The following is a 19,664-nucleotide window of genomic DNA, read 5'->3' on the forward strand; positions in this document are numbered from 1 at the left end:
CTGCTCCCCCTGCTTGTGCATACTCTCTCTCTCTGACAAATAAATAAATAAAAATCTTAAAAGAAAAGAGAAGAAAGTGCCATGTGCTACAATGAAGAACCCTGGAAGGTGTGTTTCAAACCTCCCCACGGGGTTCTGATTTAAGGCCCCACCGGTCGGCATGCTAGGGAGGTGTCCAGGCACCCCACATCGTGTAAAGCCCCCATGCCCCTGGGGTTCATGGTTTGAAACCAAGGAAGCCACAAAAAGCCTCAGTTTTGAAACAAGCGGACTGCTTTCCAGACCCCTTTCCTTACGGGGCCGTCATAGTGAGAGCTCGTACAACCAGCGAGGAGACCAAGCCACAGGGAACAAATGGGCAATCCCCAAATGAAACCTCAGAAATCTGGGGCTCTAAGGAGGGATTCACACTTAAAGATACAGACCTGGGGTTTAAGTTACTTGTTTTCCTAAAGATTAGCTTTTAAACGCCTATTAATGACAACTGTTTGCTTACCTTTTTTTTTTTAATTCTTTGTAAGGGAGAAATAGCTTTCAGTTTCAAAATCCCAAACTTAAAGTCAAAGGTTGGCTCTGCTTAAGGCCCCTGCACACTTTCTATTACTTTTGGCTTAAAGGGTATTTGTATAAGCTCCCATGGGCTCCTAGCAATGTTCAAGGCTGCAGTCATTAGTGAAAAAAACCCACCCATGTGGTGCTTTACCTAAAGGCAGCTCACAGGGCAGGTCACAGAGTCTGAGGGCCTAAGGGGAACCCACGCTCCTGAGGGGAATGCCCTGCCTACAAGGGCCTGGGAGGGCACCCACGGGTGCCGGAGGGCCCACCCTGCACACTCAGTGACGCAAACCAACACAAAATCACCTGGAAAGTTGGACGGCGTGGATGGCCACGGAAGCTCCGTGCACTCACCTCACATGAGGACGGCGGTGTCGCACACGCGCAAGGAGACAGATGACAGTAAGTGACAGCTGATGGCATGCAGTCAGGGAGCAGAGCTCACCACCGGGGCGGGGGCCGTCCGGGGGGACAGGGGAGTACGCAGCTGGCAGCACAAATATTTAATCACTAGCAAGACCTCTGCTGCAGCGGCCCCGGCTGGTCTCACTGTTTAGCCGTGTCATGATTTGTTTGCTTTTCCAGGTGCCCAGAGGTGGCCCTTCTTGAAGGGCGGGCGTCCCTACCTGGTCACTCCAAAGAAACATCCTCTGTTGACAGTGGACAGATTGAATTCCCAGGACACGTTACAAGTATGTGAGCATGACGGGTGGGGACCTGTGTTCCCAGAGACCGGTCACTTCTGGGTGCCCTGACCTGGGTGTTTCCGACCCGCTGAACGTTGAGCTGGGAAGGCCCCACAGGCCATGGGAGACCTAGCTAGAGACTAGCCCACTTCTCCTCTCCAGCCTCCCACTGCCTCTCATTAAGGGGACTCCCAACATGCTGTATCTGTCTAAAAAAGCATCTGATTGTTTTTAGTGTATGATGTAGAACGTTGAAAGGCATACCCAAGAAATGACGAGAAATCCTGGCAACTGGCTACATGGAGACTGTCTTCACCCAGGTGGAATGAGGACACAGCCATGGGGTGGAGGGAAGACATCCCAGCTGTGGAATGGGAAGGCTGTAAGTATCTGAGAATCCTGTCCTAAGGCTGGGTTTCTCCCCTCTCTTAGGAAAGTCAAGACTTGGGAATAACTGACCACTCTCAGCTCAGCTCGGCCCTCTCCCTCCTGGGGGAGAGCAGTTGCAGACTGCCCATGTGTCCTGCCCCGTCTCTCTGATGCAGTGCTCCCCGCACCCTCCCCACCCTGCATGCACACATGGCCGATGCCGCATGGCTGAGTGCACTTGCTATTAGCAAGCCCACCTGGTTCCTAGACCTGATGCTATGTCCCCCAACCTGGCCTCTACCAGTAATAAAAATGACACTTAGACTTGGGGTTTTTTTATCTCTTAACTTATTGAGAATCTGGACAAGGAAGAGGTATGCTATTTATTGGGGGCTCTCAACAGCTTTGGTGGAAAGAGCGTAGGGTTTGAAGCCAGGAGCCCAATGTCTGAATCCTGACTCTACTTCCTGGTTGTAACTTGGGCAAGTTGTTGAACCCCGCAGATCTCCAAGGGTGGTTTGTGGACCCTTCCAGGGCCCAGGGGAGTCAAACTATTTGAGCAAGAGTGCTAAGCTGTTCTTGCCCTTGCGCATTGTGTTGGCATGTGCATCAGCGGTGCAGAAGCGGTGTGGGTAAACAGCAGGTGCCCTGGGGCCAATCTGTCCAGTTGTCACCGAACCGCATACTCTCATCATGTTCTTCCCCAGCCCACACTCACAGTAAAAAAGGGGACAAAATATGCCAATTTCATTTAAGAATGTCTTTGATGAAGCAATAAAAATGACTAATTTGATTAAGTCTCAACTCTTGAACTCATGCCTTTTCAATATTTTGTGTGAGGGAAGTCCACTTAAAGGGAGCTGAGCAGCAGAGTACCCCTGGTGAGACACCTTGCCTGAGCAGCTTTCCCTGGCACGCTAGAGGGCAGATTCCAGGAAGTCCCCGGGTTCCGATTTCCATGGGTTCTGCCGTATGGCACCACAGGGACTTCTCTAGCATTCATGAGCCACAGATATGCCCTCTTCATCAAAGTCTGCATCAGCTCTGAGAGGGGGAGGGGGCTCTCCCTTGGCCACCCTATCCCAGCCCTAGGGGGGTAGCACGTGACTTTACTCCTGCTGACGTTGCACTGTTTAGCACTCTCATTATGCTTTCTCACCCAGTCTCTCCTTACTCCAATCCCCTGTTACAAAGTCTTTATAGGAAAGCTTTCCTGTTTACCATACTGTGCATTTCTGTCTCCTGATTGGGCCCATATGGCTCCTTTGATAAGATGGTTTCCTCCAAAAGCCCATCCCCTGGAAAGGAAGTTTTGCATTCAATAGCCAGCCAGTGTTCAGTAAGATTCCATGGTAGTAAAAAGTGATTTTAAAAGCTCCTGTCCAGAAAGCCTGGTCTTACTGGTATGAGTCTAGGGGGAAAATGCCTTGTCTTATTCACTGAATGCCCTGTTTGCTTCTTGGGCTATGTCTATTACACATCTCACAGGATGGATGGAACATGGGGCACCTGGGTGGCTCAGTCAGTTGAGCATCCGGCTCTTGGTTTCAGCTCATCATGATCTCAAGGTTGTGAGAGTGAGCCCCGAATCGGGCTGCACACTCAGCAGGGAGTCTGCTTAAGATTCTCTCTCTCTCTCCTCTCCCTATGCCCTTCCCCCCACTCATGTGCATGCTCTCTTTCTCTCTCTCTCTCTCTAAAATAAATAAGTAAATCTTAAAGGTAGATTAGACAGAAATACCTTTCTGGTTGAGTGGGGAAAACCAAAGCTGAGAAGCATCTGTGAAGTCACGTGTTAGCCTCTTCTTCCTCCCCTTTCTTCCCTACCTCCCTCAGGACCCTCCTGACAGAGTATGGCCTGGGCAGGACAGCAGGGCTTGGGGAGGCCCCCTTATACACCCTGCCCCAGAGCTGCCCTGTCCCCATCACACTTTCAACCTGGCCTTTGTCTGGGTCTCTGAGACATGAGGTGGGATGGGGCAGCCTCCTCGCCCCACCTCCCTTCCCAAGAGTGGCTCATTCCTCAGCTATGAGGGTGGAGGATGGCAGCAGACCTGACTGGAAAGGCACCTGTCCGGACCTTTGGGGTTCTAAGAACTAGGGGAGAGGGTCCAGAAAGAGGTAAGTCATGAGAACCTCCTACTTCCTGTAGGCCTTGGGTAGGCCACTTATGTTCTCTGAACTTCTTCCCATTTCTACCTCTGCCAATTTGTCCTCTGCTAAGCTACTAGAACAGTTTCTCTAGAACATGCTATATCCTGCTACAGCTGCTTGTCATGACAGCCAGTGTCCCTCTCCTGAGGAGTCTGCTTTCTCTTGCTTGGTCCTGTCCCATGCTCTTCCTCCTCCCTAGATCATCCTTCTCTCCCTGCGTACGTCTCTGAGCATTCATACTGAGTACATGTCCTCCAGGAATGCTCCCAACACTCCCAGGTTAGTCTGTTCCCCAGTGTGTTCCTTATAACCTGCTCTGGGCTGACTTTCTTGCATTTTCCTCTAACCACACTGCAACCTCCTTAAGAACAGGAGCTGAGTTTTCATTTCTGTGCACTAGGATCTAACCTTTATCTACTTCTAACGTGTCTCTCAAGCCGTCTGCTTCTACACTTAGTATGAGCTATCCTCATCCATTGGTTTCTCTTATTTTCTAGAGCTGAGTCAAATATTCTCAAATAATCCAGGCAATGCACATGATGCCAGGTCTGATCCTAGAGCTCTAACCCGCAGCTGTAACCTCCACTGTATGGTGTGCAAAGCTCTCTCACACTCAGAATCTTATTTACTCTTTGCCACCACCGTCCTGTGAGGCAGGAGTTCCCACCAAATCGGAAGGCGAGCACACCAACACCGGGAAAGTTAAACGACGTTCCTGAGGCCACACAATCTCAGAGCCCGTTGGTGGCAGGGGGGATGTACGCTCAAGCCATCTGGCTTCTGGTCAAGTGTGTTTCCGACCTCGCCAATACCTCCTCCCAGGATCATTTCCGCCCCCTGGGAGAGCCCACCTTTCCCAGCACAACTCACAGAATTCGGACCTCTCCTCCCAGCTCCCAAGCCTCACAGCCCGGCCCCACCTGACCTGCAGCGGCCGTCACCTCCTGCAGGCCTGGCTGTGGGACAGACGCACCCACACTCACAGGGCAAGGCTATGGAGCCGCGAGCAGGCCTGAGCCGACAGTCTCCCAGGACCGCTTCCAGGAGACGCCTGCAAACCCAGCTGCTAGAGTCCACAGGAAGACTGCCTGCAGCCCCCTCCTTCCAGAAGTTCCTCCACTCATGCAGAGAGGGCGGCAGTTTGAGGAGAGGAGTGTCCACACCCCAAGAACACCACGGTCCTCTCCACATTAAAGCCCAGGCCAAGGGCACTCCAAAAATCTCTGCCTTCTCCCTTCTCAAGAAAGCCAAAGACCAGGAGAAGAATGTTCTTGGTTGAGTTAATCATCTGAGCTGCACCCAAGGAACCCCCAACCGCACGCAATGGGAGTGGGGCTTAGCACACAGGCCGGCCTTGCCGAGCGGCCTGAACTGGGCCCACTTCCCCTAGGGTGTGCGGGCCCAAGGGCGAAAGGTCAGAGGGGGCAACCTGGGGGCCCACGCCCGGCCGGGCCGCTAGGCCTGAGCTGCTGTGTGCTGGCTGTTCTCCGCAGGGTCGCCTCCCACTGTTCCCACTGGTGAACAAATTGGTCTGAGAGCTATGTGAGCGCAATGTCAAGCTTGCTGAGGCTTCCTCTTGGGGGATACTCGACGTGAGGCCAACGGGAAGTCAGAACAAAGACAACCATCATTTCGATCCTCTCATTCAGCCAAAACGAAAATGAGTCTGGGAGCTGGATCTTTTGTACGAAAGCTTTCCAAGAAATGTTTTCCAAGCAGAATGGAAGCTTGGGTCTCAGGCTTCAGAGCCTTGCGGCCTCTGCTTTGCCCGGGTTCAGAAACCATTTGGCTTTTCCCCTAGTAGAGAGGGCACAGGGGAGGCCCGGCTCTGTGCCGAGCAGCTGAAGTGTGTGATCCCATGCAATCCACAGGGCATCCTCTGGACTGCAGATATGAACACTTGGTGACTTGTGAAGGTAACTTAGGCCAGGAAATAGTAGAGTTGGACTCAAGTAGGCATCTTTTTTTAAGACCAGCCTGTGCCCTTGCAAATCTGTTATGTCCAGCCAGAGGCAGATTTAGAAGTTATACAATCCAATCTCCTCCAACTGCATACGTAACTTCCTAAAATAGTTGAACTGAGAAGTTAGGGAACTCATCTACAGCCCCATGGACAGCTGGTCAGGGGAATAAAATACAGCCAGACTCCCTGACAAGGTGAGGCCTGAGCCTTCCACCACCCACCCTGCCTGCATTGGGCTACACCAATTCTGGCCTCTTTGGCTTTTGCAAGCGGGAGAGGCTGAGCAAGCTGAGGATGGAGATGAAGACTTACCCACCTGGCCTCACCTCAGTCTGGGTCTGGCCCAGGACCAGCTACCTCCTACTACTCACACAGCTTCCACGGAAAGTAAAAGGCTCTGGAACTTGACCCAGATGGTTAATGCTTCTAGGAGGATGAATTCTGAATACATAAGAGAAAATGATGTCCAAGTCCCTGGAATGTCACAATAAGAAGAATGTCTTCAGGGAGAGTCTGATGAGCTTTTGAACTGTGGTTTGAACTGCCCCTGGGATCAGGGCACGGCACAGGGCAGCAGAGTAAGCTAGCTTGAGCCACATCAAAAGGACCCTTTCAGAGGCAAATCGTTGTTTCTTTAAGCAACCCTTATATGCTAACATCTTCGGTTAGCATCTCGAATACGCACTGACTTTTTCCTGACAGGATTCACCTGAATTACTTCAAAAATTGTTCATTCATTCAGTGAACCCCAAACATGAGCTCAGCATTAAGCTAGGCGCTAAGCTAGGTCCTGGGGCTCATGGGTGAGTGGCCTGGGCATGGTTGTATCTCAAGGAGATGCATTTACAATAAGGGCTTAAAAACACAGTTTTGCTTTTTTCAGAAACAAAAAAGCTATACATTACTTACAGGACAGTGTTTATAAAACAAAGTACAGGGCATCCATTAAACACTAAGCAGAAACAAAGAAGCAAGAAAGGAAAGCGAGCCTGCATGGGGCTGACGCTGGCCTTTAGAGCTGAGTCAGGCGGGCAGGGCACTAAAGCACCCAGTTGCCCAGGCTAAGGGCTGAAGCTGTCCCCCAGCCAGCCCGTTGTCGGGAGCCCTTGTGTGGGGACAGAGCGCCATCTAGTGTTGGAATAGCCTCAGCACATGCCACAAATGCGGGAATAAAGGCGCCCACCGCCAGCGGGGAAATCGGGTGGAGTTCACACCTCACACAGGCAAGGCCGAAAGCCAGAAACGCCAGAAACGCTGGTATGCTATCTTACGAGACTCACCTTGTGAGGTGAGTGTTGTTCTCGCCATTTTATCAGCGATGCTGTGGAGATTCAGAAGGGTGAACTAGGGCAGGGATTTGAACTCGGTTCTTCCGTCTGACTCCCAGGTCGTTGTCTACACACCGCTGACTTCCTGGCTTTGCTGGTGGGGAGGAAGGGTCTGAACGTCTCAGGCCCAGGTCTGAAGTCCTTGGGGGATGCCTCGGCCCCCCCAGGAGAGGACCCGGATGCCGTGATGTGCCGGAGCTCAGAGGGCCCTGGCCACCGCCTACCTGTGCCACCTGGGTCCATGCCGCACCCTCAAACAGAGCTAAGCTCTGCTGCCCTGACCCACTGGATGCATTCCAAACATACTGTTCCGTCCCTCACTCCGGTCTTTTACACACACACACACACACACACACCCGTGCAATACCCTCCGTGGGGAACTTTGCTGTTCTCCCCTTAGTTTCTAGTTCCTAGCCTCTTTACTAAGCATCATCTCCCAAGAAGCCCTGCCCCACCTCACCCCCACCGTGTCACAGTGCTAGGCCACCTGCCAGTCATCTGCCGCCCCGGAAGCCTGTCACTCTGGTCCCCAGGGCCTAGCATAGTGCCTGACCCACTGCAGAAGGTGGCCAGGTGTCCTCCCACAGAGCGCTGAATGTTTGGCTGCGTGGCTGGATGGACAGAGGGATGAGAGGAAAGCTCACTGCCCGGCGGGCCTCCCCACCTGCTGACCAGCCGGGTTAGCCCGCAAGCCCATCGGGACAGAGGACAGAAGTCCACAAGCCAGGGGCCGTGCCACCCCTTCTCACAGCAAGGTCAGCTCTAGATCGCAACTGAATTGCCCAGCGGAGCTTCTGGAGTCAGTGCCGGCCAGCCCGCAGGCTCACAGAAGACACTCCCAGAAGTCGCCCGGTCGGTGGTCCAGGAAACCGCCAGCTAGCAACCTGGACTCTGATGCGCGAACCCCCTCTGCTCCCGAGGCCCCGGGTGAGCAGAGTGCAGAGCCGCTGTCTGCCTGACAGAAGAGGACCTTTCATAGCCAGACGGCCACTTTCTCAGAGGTCCCCGGAGCTGAGTCCCTGACACCGGAGACTGGGGCAGTCCTCCTGGGGCCACACCTCAAAGACATGGTGTGAAGTGTTCAGAGAGGGGACGTGGAGGAAGAGGAAAGTAGAAATGGACCATGAAATCCTGGGTACTTACAAAGAGCCGTCACTATGAGGGACGATGTTCTTAGAAACAAAAATGAAAATAAATTGTGATGGTTGTCAAAAATACTTTCACTGCCTAAGGGAAAAAGGACATGCTTTATTTATCGAGTGCCTACAGTATGCTGGCATTATTTATTGTCATAATGACCCAGTGATGTAGACGTTTTGGGCTCCATTTTACAAGTGAGTAAACTGAGGCCCAATGTCATCCAGCTAGAATGTTCCTTCCCAGCGTCTCCTCACTTTCGTTGCTGTTGGATTTTGTACCCCTGGGTCCTCAGGGCACTGGAAAAGAGATGGGACTCAGGACCTGGGGCCAGCGACCCCAGATGGCCATCTTTCCAAAGCTCCCTGAGAACCGGGCACACAGCCTGCTCCACAACTAAGCCCAGCACAGCTGGCCCACTTTGACCTACCCAGGACCCAGGAAACTCATCTCCTCCTTTTTTCCCGTTATAAATATAAATGCAGATATTTCATTGGGGAAACATCAGATTGAGAATCCCAGAGGCTAAAATCATTTCTCTAACCCAGCGGGACGGTGGCAGGGAAGAAGTGCTATTTACAGTCAGCTGCTGACCGCCCTGCCCCAGGCTCCAACTGGAATCTAGAAGGTTCTCTTTGGTGGCTGAGTTTTTGTACAAAACATGAGAGAAGGAAAAGAGAAAAAAGAGGGGTAAAGAAAGGGCAGGTATTTTAGTCCTCTCTTGCAACCGTCCTTTTCTTTTCACCAGTTAGGGTCTTTTTTCTTTTTTTCCTGAGATTTTAAAAGCCTGCGCCAGTGTTCAGCCTGGTGTGCTCAGCCTGGCATGCTCAGCGTGCTTACGCTGGATGGGTGGACAACCCAACCTCCCGGACTCCCTGACCTCACCTATTTTGGCACCTGAGGACCGATTCCTTGCTAATCCTTCACTGGGTTTGCACACTTCCTGCTTGTCTTGGTCAGGATCCAACTTTTGGCTTTTAACTTCCAGGAAATGCAGATGTCCACCTCTCAGACCTTCAGCCTGACCTCACTCTGACCCTTGTGCGGTCCATCCTGTCCCAGATCTTTACTTGCCTCACATTCCCTGGAGTGACGGAGGATGGGGAAGGGATATTTGGGTGGGAAAACAGCTCTGCCTCTGGTCTCCAGGACTCAGCTTTGGGGGGCATTGGAAGGAATGGAGGAGGAGGTCAGCATGGCGTGGGGCATCTGAGTTACCACAGTGATAGACTCAGGCGAGTGAGGGTAACACATGAGTGACATAGGAGGGCAGTTCAGACCATTGAGAAGCTAGAAGGGAGGTTCTATCAGACTTAATTAACTTCGATATAAATGTCATCGGCACCAACCAAAACTATTACACTGTAGTCCAAGGGTCATGAACCGGATGATGGTATTACCTTCCCACCCCCAAAAATCTTCCAAATTGCCTTCGTGGGACCAAAGCAATAGCTGTTTAATTAAAACAAATATTTACAATGGCAGAATCTAAAGACAGAGATACTGACAAATAAATAGACATAAAAATCTTGCCTATAACACATAATCATCATTTATAAAAACAGTAATACCTTATGTGCCTGGAACTTTATGGAAAACCATTTTACATTTCATCATTTGGAATCAATAAAGTTTTTTCTAAGTAAAATACTTTTCTACTTCCTTAAGCCATGCTTAGAAAATGTTCGCTCCTTCTTCAGTGCCCATTTATCGGACTGTCAAGTTTCCTTTTGTTCTGCCAATGGACACCCTTTTATCCCATCATTCAGCTTCCTCCTTTAGTCTTTTATGGGTTTGGAAACCAGACAGTCATGTCTATTAGAACAGTTTGGAAATCAAAAATAAATAGAATTTTAACAAATGGCTCTGAGTTGCTAACCTGTGAATAAAATGTATGGACTTTGGGAGATGGTCTTTCTCCTGGTTTTCCTCCAGGTTCTGGGTTGAGAGGGATGCTGTGAAACTGAGGCAGCATGGTAGTTCAAAAAATCAGAGATACCAATCATCTACTGCTTACCTCTATGATATAGCATGGATTGGTTGTTCTTCTTTAAAGTTGGCACACAGAGGCTTTGGGGACTGATTTGAAATGGATCTGATAGTCCATAGGTCAAGTAAACAGATTGGCACCTATTATATGCAGGAAGCTCTTGGAGAATTCAGGTGTTTTAAATCCACTGGTTCCGGCCCCAAATTCAACCATCTGGAGATACTGTAGCAGAAGACCATCCAGTGACCTCAAATGCCAGAGCCAGCCCAACCCACCTGGACTCTGCCAATCCTCTCATTTTCTGTGTTCTTGAAAGCTCAATATAGCCCCACCCCACCTCCACACAGTTGAAATTTAGCCTGAATCCACCAATTTCTAGAAGCTGATGCAGTTGTTTAAGGACATACTAGTCCCTCTTCAGATCTTAAAACCTAGACTCTTACCCCGAATGGGATAACATTCGACTAAGGTCATTTAAGTTGGACAGCCATGGAGGCAGTATTGTTAAAGGTTGAGACACCAATTCTGGAGTCAGATTGCTTAGGTCACATCAGGTAACATCTCTGCTTGTGAAAAGGTTGTGCCCTGAGAATGACAGTTGGTCTTTACAAGTCCAAGGCAGTCTCTGCTAATTCCTTTCCCTTTTTGCACACTGCCTATCTGAAGGGGAGATCTGCAGAGAAGAAAACTTCCCAGCTGAGAAGATGATGACTGGAGACATGGTCCTGCAGAACGGTAAATGAGTTGAGTGTGGATTGGTCTCAGCTGAAGACTACCTTTGAGCCATATGCAGCATCCTCGGTGAAGGCAGACAGGGCCCCAGCCTTCTCAGGAGTACAGAGTCATCATCAGCCACTGGACATAATGGGGAAGCAAATTACGGTCAGTTCAGGCAGACCTCTGACATTCAGCTAAGGGGTGATTCATTTTTCGGTCACTAGACCCTGGAGCCTGACACAGGACTTGGGACCTTCTCCCCCTCGTTCCTGGGAAGCCATGGAGACAGGACAGTAATGGATGGTTTAGCCAGAGGGACCACACCATCTGGTAGTAAGTATAAATCAACCTGAAATATAATCAACCTTGACTTCTCATGGTGCCAGTGAATGATGACACCCAAGATACTGGCTGATTCTGTATTCAACAATCAATGCAATTTTCTGCCATGAATTCAATTTGGCATTCTCATGACATCAGTGTGCAGGTGTGTGGACCAACTGGGTAGCAGAAATCCATTAGAGCATATTCTACGTGTTTACATTTATGGGCCCATTTGTCTGACAGCTTTATGTGGGTGTGATGAACAGACCCTCTGACTCGAATAGAGGGGACCTCTGGAGAAACCACTCCTCAGGCCAATTACATCAGAATGTTGCTGCTGCTGATGTTGGTGATGAAGATGACAATGATGGAGTTAAACCAATGGCATCAGAGAAAACCAGCGCGAAATTCCAACAAGTTGGCTGCTGCTCCCTATAGACTTCCTTGGATGGCCCTGAGGATCTCCTTCTCATGGAGCCAGAGATGGTCAGAGCTGAAGAGGGTCTTAGAGACACCAGCTCACTCATTTCACATGTGGGGAAGCTGAGGCCCAGATATACTGAAGTTGAGTCGCCTAGGGTCCCACAGCTAGTTACAAGCAGTGCTGCGGGTTCAACTCGGGTCTCAGTCCAGTTCTCGTCCCATGATGGCACACTGCAGTGCTGCAGCCTGCTCGGGCTGTGGGCTGCCCTGTTTCAACTGCACGTTCATGTTGTCCTGCTCTCCCAGCTCTGAGACTGCACTATGGAGGGACTGCTTGGGATCAGCACGTGAGCTTGGGGATTTGAGATGGAAATGGGCTCAGAAGATTCTAACCTTTTTCCCTCCAGGTGAATCCTGTCTTCACATTCAAATATGACTGTGATTGAGGCAAGACACATACTGAGGATCCCAATATCTTGGAAAGATATTACATAAAATGGACATTTGAGGTCAATGAAGAAACCTCAGCTTTTACTAGACCCTTTTTAAGCAGCCCAAACAGAGGATGTATTTTTACAAAGAAAGAACAGATAATTTAATTCCAGACTCCAATGTCTTTGCAGCAAACCCTACCTAGTGCCACATCTGACATATAGTAGGTGCTCAGTAAATCCACGGGGTCTGAATCATCGGGAAAGACCATCAGTGTCAGGCACAGATTTGTCTTATCAGCATATCATCTCATTCACTCAACAAACATTTGTCAAGCTCCTATTACGTGTAAACCACTATATGAGGTTCAAGAAGAGGCTACCCACACAAGCTCAGAATCCCAGGCCATAGGGGAAAGGCTAGGCCAGCTCCTGAGAAAGATCTGACCCTGATCTTTTCAGACTCACCTTGAGCCAGTTTTGTCATTCTCTCTACTCTAGCCAGGACCGCACACACTGTTCCCTCTAGCCTGAGCCTTTCCTACTCTCCACTCTGCCTCCTTGGCTCCTTCTGATCATCAAGGTTTCAACTTTGATGTCACCTCCTCCAGAAATGCCTCTGTGAAACGCCCTATTCAGACCAGGTCCCCTATTACTGTCTGTGCTGGAGTTCATTGCTGGCCTGGGTCTTCACCCAATCTGTGTCCATGCCCTCTGCAAGTGACTTCGAGGTGCCTATTTCCCCAAGTGTTGGAAGTGGGCTTGGCCATGCGACTTGCTTCAGACAACAGAATGAGTGGCAGAGCACAAAGTGCCTGATCTGGGAGGCCCTGCATGTGTAAGCTCGCTCCCCTGTACTTCTGCCATTGTCCGGAGACAATGAGACCAGCCTAGCCAGAGCTTCCTCAATGAAGGTACCCCAGCAAAGCTCCCAGTTCACCCACCAATCACAAGCCAGCCAGCAGAGACACACTCACTCCCAAACATGTAACTGGGGAACTCAGTGAGTATTGTTGTCACAGCTGAAGTTGGGTGGATTTGTTCCATGGCATTATTGTGGTCACCGTCATTGGGTCCACTGATTCAGGGTCTAGGTCCCTGCCTCTGCACCCAGCACAGACTGAGTGCTCAGTAAAGAGTGGACGAATGAACGGATGAGTGCAGTGAATGCAGGGCTACATCCCCAACTCAGTAGAACGAAGGCCCCAGAACCCTGCTCCTTCACAAGAGCCTGGACCTGCCATGGCCCCCTCTGCCTAAGATGATATGAGTCCACCCCATGGACAAAGGCTTACCTCTGGCTTCTGGAGGTATATCCCTTTGCCATCTTGGGTTAAGTTCTGGAAGGCATCTGTAAAAATGCAGCAGAAAGGAACACAGCTAACGTGTGCTGGAAACATTACGACCGGTTCCTCCCCTCCGTCCCCGCGCCTGGCAACCTGGTTTCAGCCCCAGGTGGCCACACTTTACAAGGGTAAGCAAGCTGCCTCAGGCCTTTGCCCCTGGGACAGGCGGGGTGTACATGAGCTTGGAGCGATGCAGCCAGGTTTCTCGGGCACATTGCCAGCGTGCCCCATAGCTCCTGGCCGGCTGCTGTCCTCCCGCCTGCTTGAACTGGGGACAGGTGGGCAATCCACAAGGAGTGCGGAGGGAACTCTGGCCCTGCCTCCTTCCCACCAGCTCACCCTCCATATTCTCCGCACGCAGCATCAAGTGGACGAAGCTGACGAAGTCTATCTGGAGGTTGGGGCCGCCGTACCGGATAAGCATCAGCAGGCAGACATCATCACTGAGCACGATTCCTGCATGGAACAGACTCCGGCCGTGGGTGCTGGGGACCTCATGCCCCCTCCCCGCCACCTGAGGCCCCTTCAGCTCCCTCCCCTTGCAGGACCTGAATCCTGATAACACGGGGTCTTCTTTTATGGGGTTCAGTATGAGTTGTTTAATTATTTAGTCCATTAACTTTATCTCCAACTCGACTCCCCATTCTTGCCCCTTAGGCCACCAGCATGAGGATCTTTTTATCGACTGGGATCCTGGCCTTCAAGGCAGGAGGCAGTCTGCCCAAGAGTGGTCAAGAACATCCACTTTGGGGCCTGGTAGCCCTGGATTCAGGCTCCAGACAAGTTACCTAACTTCTCTGAGCTGTAACTTCTCTGTAAAGTGGGGATTATCACTCGGCGTGGGTGATTAAACGAGAGCATGGATGCCCCAGCCCTCAATAATGTCGGCTGTGACCACAGTGAGAGTGATAATAAATGTTTCCGTGATTTGCAGATCCACATCTTCGGGCCTCTGGGAGCAGCTCCGCACATTAGAATTACTTCAGAAGTGACGCACCCCCTGGCCTCCCAGCCTGGCGAGGGTGTGGCCAGCAGCCCCTGTCTAGCCCGTGCCTACCTGCGTCCCTCATGGCGGCCCGCAGCTGAGTCCTGTTCAGGTATCCCGACTGGTTACTGTCGTGCTTGTGGAAAACCTCCTGTGAAGAACCCACACCAAAGGCTCAGGAACCCGGCATGTCCAAGCACTGCCTGAGAGCCCCTCCGTGCCCCAGCGTCCATGAGCAGTGGACCCTCGCCAGCGTGAGACCCCGCCAGCAGGGCCTGCTGCCAGGACAAGAACAGGCAGAGGCTCCGGGCTTCTGAGATATGGAGTGGTTTTTTGTCATGTGGATAGACAGCCTGGGTATAGCCAAAGGTACTTGACTTAGGCACATTCTCCAAACCTTGAAGGGCTGCCAGCTTTTGGACTCAGGAGACAAGGGGGATAGTGGTGAGTAAGAACTGGAAAAATAGAAAGAAGCCAACTGATGCAGGACTTTAATTGCCACGCTAAAGAGTTCAGATCTTATCTGACGACCATGGGGAGTCTTTAAAAGCTTTCAGTAAGAAGCGACATCATCAGACATGCACTTTAAAAATCCAGGAGACCGTTGCAACAGGCTGGGTTTGGGAGAGAGGGAAGGCGGGCGCACTGAAGGGAGGGTAGAGCAGCTGGGTGAACAGTGGGGAACACGGGGCTGAAAGAGGCATGGTGCCTTACACAGTTTCGCAGAACTGCCATCTCTGCCCCCCACCCCTGCAAGGAGGTGTGGTTAAGACTTGTTCTTACCTGATAGAGCGTCAGCTGCTTCCACAGGTCTCTGAACTCCTGGATGCTCACGGTACCGGATGCATTAAGCTGATAGAGGGTTAAGGTCAAAGCCTCTAGGGGAGTTGCATTCACACCTCTGGGAGCAGCAACTGGCCCTCCGCACAACAGGCTGTAATTTGTGGACAGCCCTGCTCCCTGTCTGATAGCCCTGCTTGGCCTCTGCTGGCTGGTCAGTCCAGCCCAGGGCTCCCTCGCCCTTGCTAGGAAGGGACAGAAGGAGCCAGAAACACAGCCGCACTGGGAGAAGATTGATGATGGAGGGGATGTTGGTGATGACAACAGCTAACATTCAGTGAGAAAGGGTATTTTGACACAGCCAATTTGATGTGATTTAAATAAAAAACAGTAACTTTTTCTCCCCATTATTGTTAAAACCAACTTCTGGAAGGAGTCTGTCACAGGGTGGCTCTTATATTTAGTCATTTTATAAAAAGTTAAAAGCTTAATGACTGGCCTCGTAGATCGTATCATGTCCAAACACCTCTGTATCAGGGAGACGAGGTCAACATACCACCACACACACCTCTCTTTGAGCCCGAGTTATACGCTTGTCCTACATCACTTCATTTTCACCTCCTAGGTGAGGTAGGTATTCACTCTCCCCCTGTAATGGATGATAAAATGGGGGCTCAGAGAGGATGCTCCTGCTGAAGTTCATGCAGCCGGTGGTAAGGTTGGGACCTCCTCCGATGCCAGCACACCTGCCCACCGCCGCACACTGTCTTCTGCAACGTTTCTCCAAAGACAGCTTTTATATTTGCAACCCCCACCCCACACTCTCCATTCTACGTGCCCCTCTGTACTGTGGATAATTAAACTGTGATTAAGTTGTCCACTTAGAAAGGCAGAGGGTTTGCTAGAAACATCACAGGGCTGAGAGCCAGGAAAGCAGAGTCTGTGGCATGCCACTGAGCTTACCGACCTCTGATCTCCTGCTCTGTAAATGGGAGCAGCCACTGCCTGGTCACCAATTGCAAAAGTCGGGAGCCTGAGGCTCCTGGAACAGCTTCTTGTTACCCGGAGGATTGCTCCTAACCACCACCCCCTGCAGCCGCCTCATCCTCACTGTCGGCAAATAAGAGTCTTATTATTCATAGCTAATAGTCACCGCTCTGTGCATTCTCCCACTGATACGACAGAGTAGCTTTTAATAGCATCTCCATGCTGCACACGAGGGCCTGAAGGCACAAGGAGGCTACGTGACTTGTCTGAGATCACACGACTACGAAGCGCTTGGGTTGGGATTCAGACCCAGGCAGCATGGCCCAGCGCAAGGCTCTCCCCCAGCAGCAGCATGCGTCCTGCTGCAAACCTGGAAAGATACGTCCAGCAGGGCCAGGATCCCCTGACAGGCGTCCAGGCTGAAGAGAGGCTGGGTGCTCCCCAGACCTGCAGAGGGACAGAAAGAGTGTGCATGGGGGTGGCCCTAGGACGGCACAGCCCTTTTCTGAATGGGAAGAGGCTGAGCTGTCTAGGCCACCTGTAGGTTTCAATGACCATCATTTATGGGGGGTAGCGGGGAGTAAGGACAAGAGGGCAGCAGACAGAGAGAAGGCTCAGTGGTGGTTCCTACACCCAAAGAGCACCATAAAGCCCTGCGGAGACGAGCCGGTTACAGCCTGGCTTTGCTTCCACCATAGGCAGGTGAACGTAGCCCCAGGTACCTAGGACATAGGCACCGAGTCACGGACTCCCAAATCCGAAAGAGAGCTGAGAGATCAATCTGTCCGAGTTCTACCTAAACTGGGGGATCCTTTCCTCAGATGTTCAGTGGATGGTCTCTCGGTTATGGGTGTTTGCTTTTTCACATGGATGCATAGCTCCAGTCAGGAGAAATTTATGTTACTTCCAAAGGAACCTCCTGCAAAATTCAATCCCTGGTCCAAGTTCTGCCTCCAGAAAGGCATAGACAGGCATATGTCTGCTCTTCAACGTCTCCTCTCCATACTAAACGTGGCTTCTAAACTCTCTCTGCCTTCTTCTAGACCCTATGCTTTGCCATCTTCTCTCTAAATGTGGTACCAAGACCGGAATGCACTCCTTGAGCTGCAGTTTAATGAAGCAGAGTACAAGGGGACTATGACTTCCCAAATTTTCAAGCTGTATTTCCCGAATTATGTTCCAGTGATGATGTTCTGCAGAGAAAGGGTTTTGAGTTCAACTATATTTGAAATATTTTGTATTTATAGACCCTTTTATCCATTCACCATGCATCTTAGCATATAATGGTACTGAGAAGCCAGCATCGAAATTTTGTTTTTGTTTAATGCAGAATTCCCTGAGCACAATTGACCACAGAGTCTAATCCCTTTTATTTCATGGAACATTTCCTAAAACTTCATAGCATCTAATACTCCTTGGAATGCAGTTTCAAAAATACAAATCTAAACATTTTCATTAAATATAGCCTGAATTTAGATTAGCTTATTTAGCAGCAACTTGAAACTGTGAGCCCGTGTTAAGCTCCAGGTCAACTATATTAACCAGATATCTTTCACATAAACTGCCACAAAACTGAGATCTTGTCTGCCAGGAACTTAGGCAATCAATTTTTAAAAAATAATGAAGTGACAGTTTTTAATTATCATCCTGACTCTGTTTCATTTTTTGGTTTGGGTAAAGCTTGTTAGGAGCATTGTGAATTTCAATTCGGCTATCTATTATATTAATGGTTCCTTCCAGCTTTGTGCCATCTGCAAATCTGATAAGCCCACCTCCCATGTCCTCTTCTGAGTCATTGATAAAACCTGAGGAAGTGAAGGGGACCAAGGGTAGAAACCAGGGACTCTCATCTATACTTACAGACTCTCATCTATGACATAGATTTATCCCTCTGGTTTCACATTTATATAACTCTTGGGAATGGTAATCAGACTTGTGAATACATCTCATATTGCTACTTCCCAACCCACATGTCATCATTTACCATCAGATACTTTACCAAGTATTTTGCCCAAAACCACAGTAGTTCTCTGATCTGTCAATCCAAAAATTCTCTCATAGGACTAAATGAAAGCAATTTGTCCACACATTCTTTGGAAAACCACTTTGCATACTTGTGATCAAAACATTTAAAAAATTATAAATGTGCTCGAACTTTCTCTTCTAGATAATTTCCCTAGAATTTATTTTCCAGGGTGTGTGTGTCGGTGGGGGGGATTCTTATATTCTATAATTTCTAGAATCTCTCCTTCTGGCTCTTTTATAATACCTGAATTTGGCTTTGAGGAACCATCTGGAAATTATTTCAAGCCCTGAGTTATACAACACCCTAGACTATAATTTGTTTGGGTTTGAAGTCTTGGCTTCATATAAAGGAGAATCAATCACATATGTTAGGTGGCAAATACCTGTTAATTGTTTGGTTTACTTTCTTTGTTTTGAAATTCATTCTCCTCCCTGGAGAAATCATGTTCCTTCCACTTGAAATATACATATAAAAAATTTTCCATGGACTTTAAACTTTCGTAATAATTTATCTCAAGCTTCATATGAGGGCATCCACACTGGCCATTTGCAGCCCTCTGAGGGGATGTGCTCCCCTCCTTCAAATTTTTGAAGGTTGGTCAACTTAAATACGAGTTCATTAGAAAGCTCCCTGGGAGGGCTAGTCAACACTTACATTATATATAAATACAATATTTATATGCCAGGCTGGGTACAGTTCTTCCACATGGAATTTATATGCCAAGAAAGAAATACTCAGATATTCTTCCCAAACTAGCAAAACATCAGAAATCTTTATTTTCACAGCCATGTATCTCTACACACCCAAACTAAGCAAAGCAAAGCAAAGCAAAAACAAAACAAAACAAACAAAAACCCCAAAAACAAAAAACAAAAAATCTATTTTCCAAGCTGTATAAATTTCTTTACTACTATATGACCCACCCTGGTGTAAGACACCGCTGCTTAGGGGACCCTTGTGCAGGAATTCATGTGTCCCACAGGGGAAAGAGAGTAGACCCAGAGTTTAGAAGAGCCGTGCCCCTTGAGTCCTACAGGATGACTCTGAAACACTCACTTGACCAGGTCATGTGGTTCAGGATCTTCTGCAGCTGCACTGCATTTATTTCTGGATACTGAAGTGGGAGCAGAGTAGCAGGAGAAAATTATCATTACCAAAGGTTCATTAGATGCAGAGGGGCTGCGGGAGAAGAGAGCTGGGAAATCACCCCCACACCTGCTCAGCACGGAACATACGCCACTTCTGGGCAGAGTAAGTGAGCCCGGGTGTCAAGTCCAGGGAACCCCAGCAGGACAGGACTCATAAGAATCAGTCTAATAATGGTGTTTGTCAAACTGAGTTTCATCAAGATGCTTCAGGAGTTCAGCAAACAATTTGGTTTGAATTTTATTCTTAATAAGCGATCTTCAGCCAAGGCTCCAAGTTTTAATTTTAGAGTTTATCAGAAGCAACCCTTTACATTA

At 49.5% G+C, this 19,664-nt stretch overlaps 1 protein-coding gene across 1 annotated transcript in view; it reads right to left on the reverse strand.

Annotated features, from left to right (window-relative positions):
• Positions 1–9,623: 9,623 nt before the first annotated feature.
• CAPN14 (calpain 14) overlaps positions 9,624–19,664 on the reverse strand; it is a 41,835-nt gene continuing 31,794 nt past the window's right edge. Inside the window, exons 16-22 of the mRNA XM_078057437.1 lie at positions 19,258–19,315; positions 16,558–16,622; positions 15,192–15,260; positions 14,481–14,559; positions 13,763–13,879; positions 13,373–13,428; positions 9,624–11,037 (exon numbers count right to left, since the gene is read on the reverse strand). Coding sequence (XP_077913563.1) covers positions 11,011–11,037; positions 13,373–13,428; positions 13,763–13,879; positions 14,481–14,559; positions 15,192–15,260; positions 16,558–16,622; positions 19,258–19,315 — 471 coding nt within the window. The 3' untranslated portion in view covers positions 9,624–11,010. The remainder of the gene's footprint in view (positions 11,038–13,372; positions 13,429–13,762; positions 13,880–14,480; positions 14,560–15,191; positions 15,261–16,557; positions 16,623–19,257; positions 19,316–19,664) is intronic.

Source organism: Halichoerus grypus, chromosome 10, assembly GCF_964656455.1.
Source record: "Halichoerus grypus chromosome 10, mHalGry1.hap1.1, whole genome shotgun sequence".
Lineage (NCBI taxonomy): Eukaryota > Metazoa > Chordata > Mammalia > Carnivora > Phocidae > Halichoerus > Halichoerus grypus.